Source organism: Myxine glutinosa, chromosome 8 (genome assembly GCF_964187855.1).
Source record: "Myxine glutinosa chromosome 8, kmMyxGlut1.1, whole genome shotgun sequence".
In the NCBI taxonomy this organism is placed as follows: Eukaryota; Metazoa; Chordata; class Myxini; order Myxiniformes; family Myxinidae; genus Myxine; species Myxine glutinosa.
In genome coordinates this window covers 125108742-125123626 of record NC_136268.1, presented here as the reverse complement: position 1 = coordinate 125123626, position 14885 = coordinate 125108742, and the positions used below count along the sequence as shown (strand labels likewise).

At 43.8% G+C, this 14885-nt stretch overlaps 1 protein-coding gene across 1 annotated transcript in view; it reads right to left on the bottom strand.

Annotated features, from left to right (window-relative positions):
- Positions 1–543: 543 nt before the first annotated feature.
- CPSF3 (cleavage and polyadenylation specific factor 3) overlaps positions 544–14885 on the bottom strand; it is a 71513-nt gene continuing 57171 nt past the window's right edge. Inside the window, exon 18 of the mRNA XM_068125209.2 lies at positions 544–877. Coding sequence (XP_067981310.1) covers positions 719–877 — 159 coding nt within the window. The 3' untranslated portion in view covers positions 544–718. The remainder of the gene's footprint in view (positions 878–14885) is intronic.

The following is a 14885-nucleotide window of genomic DNA, read 5'->3' as shown; positions in this document are numbered from 1 at the left end:
AACGAGGGATACGACAAGACTGGTATTATTTTTGCTGCAGATATTTGTAGGGGAAAGAACCAAACCCAGCAAATCTATTGAAGATTGCATCGTTGCAATGGTCTCCTTGGCAACAAAAACAATGGTCTTGAACACAATAGCACTGGACATCAATATCAAATCCCTCAAATCTACAGGATCGTGCACACTGCACCGAAGAAGCCTAGAGCGCTCTCAGTCTTGGATTTGGTTCGGAACCACACGGTAACAGCTCCTGCTGGAGAGAAGGGCAATTAATACGATTTCCCTTTTGACCTTCAAAACAATGCATGGCCGTATAGATTCCCCGAGTCATTATCAGCATGCAGTTGCCCACACAAAGTCTTTTCGAGCGGAATTCATTGCACATAATCCTTCCTGACTCTTTATCTCGAGAATAAGGACTCCAAAGATTTTCAGCCCTTGTCTCTATTTTGACTCCGAACCTTGCAGTGGCTGCTTTATTGAATCAAGATTCAATCAGCGATTTGTGTTTACGAGCCAAAGAAGAACTGAAGCTGGGGATCTGATAACCATGTTTAATACAAAAGTCACAAACTTGTCAAAATACACATTTTCAATACATGTGGAAGCTGAAAGAGGAACTGCGGAGGGGGAAAGGGGAAGGAAGGATGGGTAAACTGGAATATGGTAGTGAGGTGAACGTAGCAAAGGAAGGGATGGTGGGAGGAAAGGTACGTCAAAATCCGATGGGGCTGACAGCGTTGTGCAGTCGCTGAACTGCTCTTTCCACGAGCTCCGCCATATTCTCCCCAAACATTTCGTCTTCTTTCTTCTTGCCATCTTCCTCATCATCTTCCATTTCTCCTTCTTCCTTGCCATCACTCTGCTGTGCTGTCTGCTTGCACATGTGCACAACAGGAGGAAGTCATAATATCAACAGGGCTGTGGGAGTCGTTACGAGGCCATCAACGTATATTACGTATGCAAAGGACAGAATATGAGATGGGAAGGGGATGGGAAAGGTGAGAATAATAAAATGAAAAAGGATGGAAGTGGGGGTAAGACTGGTGAGGAAGAGGAGAAAAAAAAAGAGATCGATGTGAAAAAGGAGGAAAATGTCCATGCATGTGACATGAATAGGGGAGAAGAGACAGAATACAGAGAAAAATACAAGATAAATGAGCATAACATATACATTGCCTTCAGAAAGTATTCACACCACTTGACTTTTTCACATTATGTTGTGTTATAGCTTGAATTTAAAAAGGAATAAATTTAGAAATGTTGTCACCGATCTATTATAAATGGCCAAGACCAAGGACATTACACCATTGGCTTAAATAAAATGGTGGGACTGAGTCAATTGGATAAGTGTAGGTTCTGTGAGGTTGAGACAGAAAGTACGAGCCACCTCCTCTTAGGATGTAAAAAAAAAAAAAACTCATGTCAGAGCAGCTGTACACCAAAAGGCACAACAAAGTATGTTGAGTAATCCACTGGCACATCTGCAAAAGTCTCAACATCCTAGTTCCAGAAAACTCGTGGAAACATGAACCAAAGGCAATCACTGAAAACAAAGAAGTAATGTTCACGTACAACTTAAATATCTCATCAAGCATGAACATAGAACACAACGCACTGTGACCGGACTGAGGTACAAAAGAGAAAACAAGGCATTGCTAATCGAAGCCATTGTAAAAGAAGTGTCAGTACTCGGCGATTTTGGCCTAAACAACACAGAAAAATCAAGAAAATGACCAAATTGGAAGACCTCACAAATGAAGTGAAAAGATGCTGGAAGCTGAAGAGCACCAAAATTATACCAGTGATTATTGGAGCAACGGGAATGATTAAGAAAAGAAACTTGGAGATCTTAAAACCCATCGCTTGGAATATTACAACGAACGAACTGCCGTTGGAAGCTGTCCAAGGCAAGGCTCGGTGACGATCCTCAAAATAGCCCTCAGAACAAAACTTTGAGAATAAAAAAAAAAATTCACAAATCTGTACATGAATCATTATCCATTTCTGAAAAGGAGGTGGATACTTCAAGACCAGGGAGGACTCTATTCCACTTTCTGAAATCCACATATTGAGATAACAACCAACGGCGCATGCACACACGCACACACACACACACACACACACACACACACACACACACACACACACACACACACACACACACACACACACACACACAAAGGGATGCGGTGTGGCTTGCCGGTGGAGCCGCCTCCCTCGCTGGGGTGGGACCAAAGGTTGTGTCGGTTTCAGGGGCAGTGAGTGTCACATCATTCAGCGTGCGTTTGGGTGGCCTGGGTCTGAACTTGTGGGCCCAGTGGCTACCGGGTGGGAGGGCCCGGGCTTTTACGGACCTCTTCCTGTAGAGCTCCACCCGTTGAGGGTGTGAGAGAGCGAGGTGGGGTCGGGGATTCGTGCTGTATGCGGTGGCTTTGGGATGCGTGGCGGCTTTGGTGGGGAGGAGAGCCATACAAGTGGTGGCTTTGGTGGGGAGGAGAGCCATACATGTGGTGGCTTTGGTGGGGAGGAGGGCCGTGCTCGTGGCACCCAAGGTCGTGTGGATCATCTGGGACCCGGTCTGGCCTGGCGACTTGCTGGGTTTCTCCAGCTTCATCATGCTGGGAAACAAGGGCCTGGGATTTGTTGACTCCCTTTAAACCATGTTGTGCCTGCAGGAAACCGAGCACCAGCATTTGGCCTGAGATTTGGTGGATCCAAGTGGAGGGGGCCTGAGATTTGGCGGACCTGGGTGGAAGGGGGCCTGAGATTTGGTGGACCCGAGTGCGAGTGGGGAGGGCTGGGAGGGACAGGGACCAGTGGTGATGCTGTGCGCATGTGGGTCGTGGTTTGCACGTACCCTGGCACAGTTGCGGTTTGTGTACATGTTTGGCTTTGATTTTGCTTTGGCATGTTTGTTTTGCATGGTGTGGTATGCTGCGTATTGTGTGCACACATATTGTTTTTATGCATTTTATGCATATGCACATGTTGTGTTGTATACACACGTGTTGTGTGTGGCATGTTGTGCAGTGGTGTGTTTTGTACATGCATCTTGTGCGTGATATGTTGTACGTATTTTGTACACACATGTGCACGCACGGGGACACACACATGCTAATGGAGGTGGATAATTTCAGACCCCGTAGATCTCCGTTCCATCTCCTGAGGCCCACCCACGTGTGGGGATAGTTGGCAAAAACAACTTGCATGCATACACACAAAGGTGGATACATCGAGACCTGGGAGGGCTCTGTTCCACCTTCTCAAACCCACATTTGGAGATAACAACCAACGTCTCAGTCACTCTCTTTCTCTCTCACTCACTCTCATTCCCTCTATCAATCTCCCTCATTCTCTCTATCTCTCTCTCTCATTGAGTAGGGTATTTTGAGGGCTCACTTTAAGTAGTTCAATATTTCCAAACCCCTGGCCGAATTTCCCTAACATTTGCTGTACTGCATTATTTTCACAAGACACTCACTGGTCAACGTCACAATATAAACTTTCAATTATTATTAATCAAATTGATGTTAAAACATGACATAATGGCATTTTGGCAGATCGACCATTGTGTATATCAGGTGTCCTCTCTCGGTGTGGAGAAAGGCAGAGCTGACCCCCACCCGCCCTTCTGCATTTGAAAGTGATTCCCTGTCGGGGAATGAAACCACTTGCATTTAAATATTTATTTTCCGAATGCAGAATGGAAAGTAATATCCAAAGTGTCCACATCTCCATGGGACTAAATAAACAGTGTGAGGAGTGGTCGCATGCTTCTGTATGACCTTAAACAAAGAATGAAGCCATTTCACTCACCATTGCCTTGTTGCACTCCCGAGTTAAGTTTTGGTACAGCTTTAAACAACAATCTTCCTGATTTGTCTTACTAATCAAATAACTGACTAAATACAGCACCGGAGTATCAGGAAAAACCCAAACAGACAAAGATGGAGGCATCAGGAGGAACCTGGATAGGATTTGGGTTTCGACTGCTACTCTCCGACCCTCAAACCCAGCCAGGTGAACCTTACAAAAACTATTTGCAAGATTCACCCCTCCATGAACAAAGACAGAAAGAAGGAGAGATGGAGTACAAGAAGAAACCATACACACAACAGAAAGCAGTAAGTATAGGCTTTCAAGGTGAGTTTTCAAGGTGTGTCACACACATTTACCCAATTTGAAAATTTTATTTAAAAAAAAAAAAAATCTTAGTGGGCAAAAATGTCAAATATAGTGAATTGGACAGAGCAAGCATTCAAATAGTTTGTAGCAAATTTCTTTTGAACATTTATTTGGCCGAGGCTGAGAGAAGTGAGGTCGTTTATTCCTGGTAGGTAAAACACCCTGCCTACAGAAAACGGACCTTTTGGAATGCTGACTACATTTTCCATCCAATCATCATGTAGTTTTGTTCAGAAAAAAAAATCTTCAGAGGCACTCCTAGATTGAAAGTTTTGAGTCAATCGCTCAAGCGGTTGTGGAGAAAACAAATATAAAAGCAAATAAAGGTGAAAAAGTGAGGGCGGAAGAAAAAATAAGTGAGGGCTTCGGCTGACGCTCCACAACATGATCAAGGATGGTTGTGGATGCTGATTACGAGTAAAACAGTACTTTTTGTCAGGTAACCAATGGTGCAACTCAACAGAGGAGAGAATATTCATCGTCTAGAAGAATGTAGAGCTGAAATCAGAGATTGGAGTGCAGCGTGCGTTCAGAAGACAATTCCCGAGACATAATGCACTCAAACTCGAAGACGACAGTGCCTTCAGAAAGTATTCACACCCCTTGACCTTTTCACATTACATTGTGTGTAGCCTGAATTTAAAATGGATTTAATTGAGATATTTTGTCAATGATCGACACATAATACCCCATAATGGCAAAGTGGAAATTAATTTTAGAAATCTTTACAAAATAATTAAAAATGAAAAGCTGAAATGTCTCCCATCAATACGTATTCAACGCCTTTGCTATGACACTCCAAATTAAGCTCAGGTGCATCCAATTTCCTTTGATAATCCTTGAGATGTCTCTACAACTTGATTAGAATCCACCTGTGACCAATTCAATTGATTACACATGATTTAGAAAGAAACACACCTTTCTATATAAGGTTCCACAGTTAACAGTGCATGTCAGAACAGAAACTCTACCATGGAGTCCAAGGAACTGTCCGTAGAACTCCGAGATAGAATTGTGAGGAGGTATCGATCTGGGAAAGGGTATAAAACAATTTCTAGAGTGTTGAAAGTTCCCTAGAGCACAATGAGCTCTATCATTAGGAAATGGAAAGAATATGGAACTACCCAGACTCTTACTAGAGCTGACCGTCCCACCAAACTGAGGAATTGGGCAAGAAGGACATTGGTCAGCGAGATGACCAAGAACCCAAAGACCACTCTGACAGAACTACAGTTGTTTGGTTGAGATGGGAGAACCTCCTGGAGGGACAGCGGTCTCGATAGCCCTTCACAAACCTAGGTTTTATGGGAGAGTTACCAGATGGAAGCCACTCCTGAGAAAAAGGCACATAACAGCACGCCCAGAGTTTGCAAAAAGGCACGCGAAAGACTCAGAACAAAGAGGCCTGATGTTCAAGTGGGCCAGAGAGCCAGGTTTAACTCCCAACACAACTTCACAGGGAGTTAAAACACAAGCCAAAGCTGTGAGTTGCTCTGATTTTCCTAGGAAAGACTTGGATCGACAAAGGATGTCCAGTTTGCAGCTGGCTTTAGAGGTCTGTTTTGTGATGTGGTCAGCTCAGGTGAGGTCATGGCTGATGGCAAGGCCGAGAAGTTCAAGAGGTTATGACCTCTTCTAGTGACTGACCATAGACATAGTTAGGTGGGATCATATTTTGATGATCCTCCCTGTGCAACAGTGCAAGACCGAGAGATTTGTCAGGATTGAAAGACATGTTCCATTTATCAGAGCAGCATCCTATCCAATCAACTGCAGATCAGCAGAGAATGATGTCGCTGCTATCCGCCTGTCAGGAGGATGGGAGTAATGCATAAAAATGTGTCACCCACAAAATGGAACAGAGCGTTTTCCAGAGCATCAGAAAGGTCATTTATGCAAATGATGAACAAAACAGGGCACACAACAATGCTAAGGTGCACTTCAGCCTCCACTGGGAAATCAGAGGAGAGGGTTGCACCGACAGCAACACGTTGACTGCATGAGTGGACGAAGTCAGAAAGCTTGGTATGAAGGTGGCCATGTATCTCCACAGGCAGCATGCTTGACAAACAGAGCAGGATGTCAGATGTTTTCAAAAAATAAATGGCATTTAGTATACAAATATGACAGTAGCACACCTTTGTCATAAAATGATAAAAGAGGGCGAGAGGGAGAGCTTTGAGGATTAATGTAATGAGAAAGTCTCGGTTGTTGTCAAAACAATCCATCTCCATAATAATCCACTCTTCCCTCACAAGATGAATTTCCATCGCCTGCGATAACAATGGTCAGGGTCGTCTGCTGCTCTCCATTTATGCGATTACATTTCCCTCAGCTCATTTTCGGGATGGTCAATATCCCCAAGATGAAGATGTTCATTCTGATTATAATTATATATATATAATTATAATATATATTATAATATATATAATTACCATTCTTTAATGGAATTGCATTAACTCAGACTTCCTGGACAATATATTCTGAAACTGAGCAATGAGACAATTTATAATGTGTTTGATATCAAGTGCAATGCCAATCAGACGCACATGTGGGCCATTCTCATTAATGCAAGCGATTGTCTCATGATTATGGGAAATAAGAATTTGTGTCCAATAGAAATAACAACACACACACACATACATGCACAGACACACACATGCATGCACAGACACACACAACCATGCACAGACACACACATGCATGCACAGACACACACATGCATGCACAGACACACACACACATGCATGCACAGACACACACATGCATGCACAGACACACACATGCATGCATGCACAGACACACACATGCATGCACAGACACACACATGCACTAGCGATCCGTCTCATCTGGGGTCGTTCCCCAATACTGTCACACCACAGAAGCCTATTCTAATGCAGTGTCGACAGGGGTTGTTACACATTCAAGAATTGTCTCTTTCAGACAAAAATGCAAAACCATCTGTCCCATCTGCTTCTTCTTTTTTTGTGGACGATAAAGATCCTATGGATCTACAAAAAAAAGAGAATAACCAAAAATGTTGAAAAAGAACAGGCCATCATATATAACAAATTCTACCTTCGCCAAATTCTCTGCTTGGCATTTTTGATGCATAATTTTCACAACTTTCAGTATATGGGAATTTTTGGGCACGTGCGTCACAATCATTCCGTGCCCAACTTTCCTTGGGTGATTAGTGGTTCTCAGTGCCCTCAGCACACAATCATGGCAACACCAAGTAATCAGGTGTCGACCATTTAGTCATGCTCAATCTTTCTATGCCTTTAAGCACGATTAAGTCGCCTGGATTGTGGACGTCCACGTCATGTCGATAAAGTCACAAACCGCTGCAATGATCCACTGCATATATATAATCCACTGCAGGAGGCATGTGTTCACTCGTTGTGTTGCCGAATGTTTCCAAGTTCACCAACAGGGCAGCGGATCAATCTCGTACCACAGCCGCACGTGAGCTTCCGTTACTTTTGCCAAAGAAACTCCAGAATAATTTCTGGTCCCACACGTTGAGTTGATTGACGATGGAATGCAGAAAGGAACCGTTTTACCCATGGTCCTGGAGCTCTGTTTCAAATCCCTTGCACAATGTTGATTTTCCATGGTTTATTAATGTGATCGTAAATCCATGAAAATGTACACTGATGTCTCCTAATATCATTCTCGCGATCCTTAAAGAACTGTGCCTTGGCATCACCGACGAATCATTGCGGTTGATGTTTCGTTAATGGCTGCGAGAGAGATAAATCTGCTCATCATCAGCTGATCTCTCGTTTCCTTTCAGTTTCCTCCTCTTCCTCCTCCCTGGATAATTTCTGCTTCTTCAAGTCCCTTCTTATTCCTTTTGCAGTCTAGTAAAACACTGCATTCATTTGAGCATTTCTGGCATAGCATCTTTACATATATGGTTCTATACACGTCATAACTGCATTTGATTACCAATTTTAACTATGCATGCCTCATCCTGGGAAAAACTACATGATCAATCAACCTGATTGTTTTAGAACTCATATAAAACTCAGTTGAATCACAGACACGTTAATCAAAGGGAGGCACAATGTGCCCCTCCCTTTACACAAGGGATCGTTTCTCTGTATGCAGCTTTAACATGGGGACTGAAGATACGTTTCTCGGCTTCCACTGGACGAAATCGGCTGCAAATTTCAGAAGTAAATGCTTTGTACGTTGAGGTAATATGTTCCAAATTTCAACAACATCCGTTTATCGCCCTACATCTGGCAAATATAATACATTTACTTCGTCAAGCAAATGTATGAATTAAATTGGCGCCCCTTTATATGAACTTTTCTAGAGCATTACTTGGTTCCTCCTCAGAACACAAGGGTAGTCCAGCATGCAAACGAGATTTTTTTGAATGCCCTTTATTTTGTATTGTTTGGCATTTTCTGCAAGCTATGGAATGTCCCTTCTTTTCTATACTTTGCCACATGTCACATACCCTTATATAAAGGGGCCTTTTCTATGCCCCTGGCATTTTACCCGAGATGCTTAATAAGAGCAACACCAGAAAGAATGACATCTCAAACAAACCATCAGCATATGAACACAAAACATAAATATCACTTCTATCCAATCCCAATCGACCTACGGTCGCCACCAACATCCCTGTACGACTATTATTTCTCGGTACCTCCAATCTAGTTTGTGATCCCATCACTGTCCCAGAAAGACGGCTCCATATATTTACAAGCTTGTGTGAAATATCTTTGCCTTCCTATTGTCATAAAATATATTTTGTCATTCTCAAGTTATGCCCCTCACTGTCACAGTACATCCTGATAGAAAATAAATAAATCCTGTATCTATTTTATCGACACATTATCTTAATATTTATATCTAAATAAAGAATAGTTACGTTTATGGGGGTAGGCAATGAAATACCTTAGTCCAGATCGATTAGTAGTGTGCTCCGAATGTCGCGAAGAAGAAACCTTCCTTTAACGAAGTAGGGCTGGATGTCCGACTGTCCGTGTAAGTGTATATTTGTCTCCATGCGAGGGGTGGAGTTATGCTAATTAGTTAGGGTATAAAGGTAACTTTCCCAGTGTGCAAATTGCCTCTGTGGTTTTCCCTTTGTTGCTTATGACACAACACCAGCCATGCGATCAGAGCTTAAATTAAATAAAGCGATCGCCGACCAGATCAGAACATTACTACGACACCACCCAGCTCGAATATGCTCGATAGGCATATTGGGCATATCGATGGGCATATGGGCCACTAGGCCACGCCCCGAAGAACAATTGGGTAAAGAACGTTGGGGTGAGCGGGTGGCGCTCTTTTATTGGAGTGCAGGTGACGTCAGAGAACATTCAAGAGCCGGGGACAAAAAGGACAAGTCCTGCCATTTTCTCTCTCTCTTGTGCTGGGTATGATTGTGGGCAGATGCACTTTACTCTCTTCTGTCCTGGCCTTCATTGCGAGTAGATGCATCCTTCTCTTTCCTCCCCTTGGTGTTGGCTCATGACAGCTGCATTTCGTGTCGTGTGCACCTGGGAACTTCTGGACGGAGCTTGGTGCAGCCGAGCAAGAAGGACGTGGGAGGAGCTCTGGCCTGTTCGCTTCGCGTCGGTGGCTGGCGGTGAACGTGATAGCTCCAACTAGTATTTTCCTGCGCAGGGACGTGGGACCGGTGATGGCCGCCCGGGACGGTCAAGGACGCCAAACTGAGTGCCAGGCAAGCACATTACACACATTTTTACTTTCATTTATTTCTCCCTGTGTCTGTATTTGAGTCCGTGCATGGGTGCCTCAATTAGGAAATAGCTTTACCGCACATTCTTTGTTATCCTGGCATTACTTTCATTAAATCATTATTTGTTACATTTTAAATTCCTTGTCTTGTCCGTTTATTTGGTTGTGGTTCGGAAAACCAGCGTCGCGTCCGGCCATACAGGTAAGCTCTCGCTGCCCTCCAATACCCCCCACGTGTGTCACTACCGCCATAGTTGAGTAAGGTTGTTTAAATGTCATCATACAAAGGATGATGCCGTATTAATTAGTAGTAGGGATTAAGATTAATTTCTCCTGTTTGTAATACCCTCTGTGGCCATCCCTAACATGTCTAACATCAGCGGGGAAAGTTATTCACGCTCCAATGGACACCAAAGGCAAAAGCTCGCCTAGGAGAGGCGGAGCTACAATGGTTTGATGGGCGGGGGACAGGACCGTCAGACCACACCCTCCTTCCCCCCACCCGCTGAGCGATGCGGCCCAATGACCCGGGTGGAGCGCAAGCGCAAAGGGAAGGCGTCGGAGAAGGAAGGTTCGAGAGAGATGGGAGCGTTTTTGTGTGTTGCCCGTGTGGAGGCTGGTGCTGGTGTGCGTCAGGACGTGGCCATGCTTCCCTTTACCAAAAAGGAGGATTTTTTATTATCGCACCGGAGGAGTGTGAAGTGGTAGATGGAAGAGAGGAGAACAGGGGCCGTGCTCCCTGCTTGCCTCAATCCCGGGTGACCTCGGCGTTCAGTTTCACACCCATATTTCCGGGCTTCCCGCCTGTGTGGCTTCGGTCTTTGACAACTGCCGACCTTCCACAAGATCCATTTTGGTCCAGTTAAGTGCCGAAGCGTGACTGTTAATTTAATACCTCACACTGTATGCATTTTTGTGTCTGTTTGGGGGATCCTCACATTAACATTTTTACCTCAGCATTTATTTTATTTATTCTCATTCCTTGCTTTATTTTATTGTAAATAATTATTGTTACAATTTTGTTGTATTGTTCTTGGTGGGTTTCGGAATAAACCCGTGTGTTCGCGAGAATAAACGCTTTGTGGTTCTTCAGTCATCTTCGTGATATGCGTCAATAACCGCCAAAATTGAAGATCGCCTCTGGAGTTAAAGCTGGTTCGGCTCATCTGTCCAAGGCGTGGTGGTAACCAGCCCCAGACAGGACAATTTATTGGAGACAGTTTCAAATGGAGCAGCTCGACACCATTAGAGCATTGGAATTGCATCACATGTGGCAATAAATGCAAATTATTGATCCCAGCTTGCCGGCTCGGTGACAGAAGATGCCATTTGCATTTTTGCCGCCTTCATCCCTACCCCGTTTAGAATCATCCATTTGGAGATGGAAACTTTAGCAGAGAAAGGACTATTTGGTTAAGGGGGTTGAGGACTTGGGGTTGGGGTGGGGCTTGTGAACTTGTAGTTTGTGGTCAGGGAGAGTTGAGGGCTTCAATAAGAAAGGGGGAGGAGAGGATAGAGTTGGGAGTTAGAGAAGAGAGGGGACAGGGAGCTGGGAGAGGGGGTTTGAGGACTTGGGAGTGGGTAGGGTGTTTGAAGACTTCGGGTTGAGGACGTGAAGAAGAGAGGGGTTGAGGACTTGAAGTTACATTTGACATTGGTTCTCGCCATTAACAGGACATTCCTGGAAAACTCCCTAAATATGCAAGGCAAAATATGCAACTGCAAGTAGGGCACAAAAGACATTTGATGAAATTGCTTTGTTTCTTGATGTACACTTGTAATCATTTTGATTACAATTTTTTTTTTTTTTTCCACATCAGGCAGATCAAGTCGGTGTATGTTCAAGAGGATTTGGAGATGGAAACTGGTGTCATCCTGAATGCAGAAGATGGTCAGAGAGACATGGATTCATCATTGAGGATTAATTATTCAACATCTCGATTGAATATTATCCTGTCACCAGCGATTAAGACTGGCCTGGTGTTGGCTTAGCGGTTAGGGTGCTGGCTTGGGATCCTAGGATCCTGGGTTTGAATCCCGGTCGATCGCTGAATTAACGCCAGGGGGGTTGACTCAGCCCGTCATCCTTCCGAGGCCGGAAAATTGAGTACCAGTTCACTGGTAATTCCCTGTGTGTCGCAAGAGGCGAGTAACAGGGTTGGTGGCAGGAAGGGCATCCGGCCGAAAACATTGCTTCAAAAAGGGGACCACGGTGCCTGAAAAAGGCCAACCCCTGCTCTGCGGGGAAAAATGGCCTCTAAAGGTGGTTCTTCACCAGCGATTAATACTGCTGGATGACGAATAGCCAAAAGTTTTAACTCTTGAGGCGGCAGCCAAATTTTTGGAGGTATTTTTACACGTGCGGGAATGAAGGGATGTGAGGTGTTTATCTGACAAAACACATGGGTTTATTCCGAAACCACAAACAAGTAAACACGACAATGAATTGCTAATCAAACGATTTAATAACAAAATAAAGCAAGACTAAATAAATGTTGAGGTAAACTAATTTAAATTCCTACTTTCAGGATCCTCCATCAGACACAAAAACAGACAAGGGGAAAGATAAAAAGAACAAGCGTTACGCCTCGGTCCCCCGTCGGGGAAGTGATGTGAGTTGACAAAGTGGAGGACGCAGAAAACATGCTACGATATATTTCGCTCACAAGGTTCAGACATGTATATGGTGGCGGCCATCTTGGATTTTGACGTGGCGACCCAATTTTCAATAGCGTTCTTCCTTATGCCGAGATACACACACACACCAAATTAGAAGTTGGTACTTCGCTTATTTTTCAAGATATTCATCTCACAAGGTTCAGACATACATAGCGGCGGCCATCTTGGATTTTGACGTGGCGACCCAATTTTAAACAGCGTTCTTGCTTGTGCCTAGATACACCCACACACCAGATTAGAAGTTGGTACTTCGCTTATTTTTCAAGATATTTCGCTCACAAGGTTCAGACATATATATGGTGGCGGCCATCTTGGATTTTGACGTGACGACCCAATTTTCAATAGCGTTCTTCCTTATGCCGAGATACACCCACACACCAAATTAGAAGTTGGTACTTCGCTTATTTTTCAAGATATTCATCTCACAAGGTTCAGACATACATGGCGGCGGCCATCTTGGATTTTAACATGGCGACCCAATTTTAAACAGCGTTCTTCCTTGTGCCGAGATACACCCACACACCAGATTAGAAGTTGGTACTTCGCTTATTAGTCCCCGACCGGTGTACACCGGAGGGGACTATAGGTTTGCACGCCGTCCCTCGGTCCGTCAGTCAGTCAGTCCGTCACGCAAAGAACAGTTTTCCGGACTTTGTTTCGAAACGCTTAATGCTAATGATTTCAAACTTGGCACATGGTTTCCTCATGGTAAGTTACAGATCAAGTTCGAACTTCACGACGTTTCGATCATTTTTGACAAAGTTATGGCACTTTGAACTTTGGGAATTCTGATAATTCTGATGATCCTTAACTCAGTGCCATTTTAAGTTTTAATTTCCTTTAAAAAATATTTTCTCTGCAATAATAGGACCGATTGAGATAAAATTTTCACCATATGAGGGACTCGGTCTGTGGAATATTTTAATGGTAATTTTGACGTCACAGGTCACGTGGTTCGGGCGCCATATTGTTTTTCGTGCAAACACGAAAACCCCTTTTTCTCTGCAACGGCTGAACAGATCGAGGCCAATCTTTGCAGGCAGAATCGCATACCCATGACGAACAAAAAAGTCAGCATGACGTCATGCATCACATGGTTTCAGAGTTATGACGTTTTTAAGCATGAACCTTTAAAACCGAGCCCCCCCCCCTCATTTTTGATCCAATCGAGGGGAAACATCACAGATCTGTTCCGCATGTCAGTCTACTAAAATGTCCTTTTGGAATTTGCGATAGCTCACGTGGTTTGGCAGATATCGTTAATTAAACGAAAATATTTTAAAAATGGATATCTCTTGAATCGCTTTATTGATCGACGTGAAACTTCATACTATAGTAGAAGTCATGAAGAGTAACAAGTGTGCAAAATGTCAAGATGATTGGATGTACGGTCTGGAAGCTAGACGTTGTTATTGCGTGAAGAAGAAGAGGCGTCAAGTGTGCGGATTTAATTATTTATCACATGTACAGACTGAAAGCATCGTTGGACATGACCTGTCGCGGTCATTTTAACCTCAAATAAAATTCTAATTTAAGATTTGTCAATAGCTGAGGTATATTAACAAATGAATAAAACAGATTTGGTCAAATTCTGACTTTTTTAACTCGATCGCATTTGACAGAGTTGTGACAAGCTGAGGAAGAAGAAACCTCGCATTGGCTTCTCCAATGTGCCATAAAAAAAATGGATATCTCTTGAATCGCTAGTACCTCAGACTGAGTTGGTAATAATCTATCTATAAATTCCAGTAATCTCTGTCTGTACGTTTGTTTGTCTGTGACCGCTGTTTCTCGACAACCACGGGTCCGATATACTTTTAACTTGCCAGGTATATTGCTGGGGACCCGAGGATGTGCCTTTTCAAGGTTTCATATTAATCGGACAATTACTTACCGAGCTATGTCCAAAAAACGATTCAACCAATCAGAGAGCAGCGAACGATCGCGTGTGCCGAACGTGGCGGGCACACTCTGCCTCGGATGGCACATTTGAGAGCGTATTCATTTATTTCACGTTTGCAAACTATGTTGGCGTTAAACTATGTTTTACAACTAATAAAAACGAATTTGCGTTTCATTCGCTTTCCTGCGCGTTTGTGCACGCGATGGCGATTTCTTTACCAAACTCCGGAAGCCGTTCGCTTTGGACCAAACCATTGCATGTAAATAGAGGGGGGGGATTGTCACCACTCGCAAGCCGTTCGCTTTGGACCAAACCATTTCATGTAAATAGAGGGGGCGGGGGGGGGATATAATTTTAGATATAGATATAGTACGGGCATGCC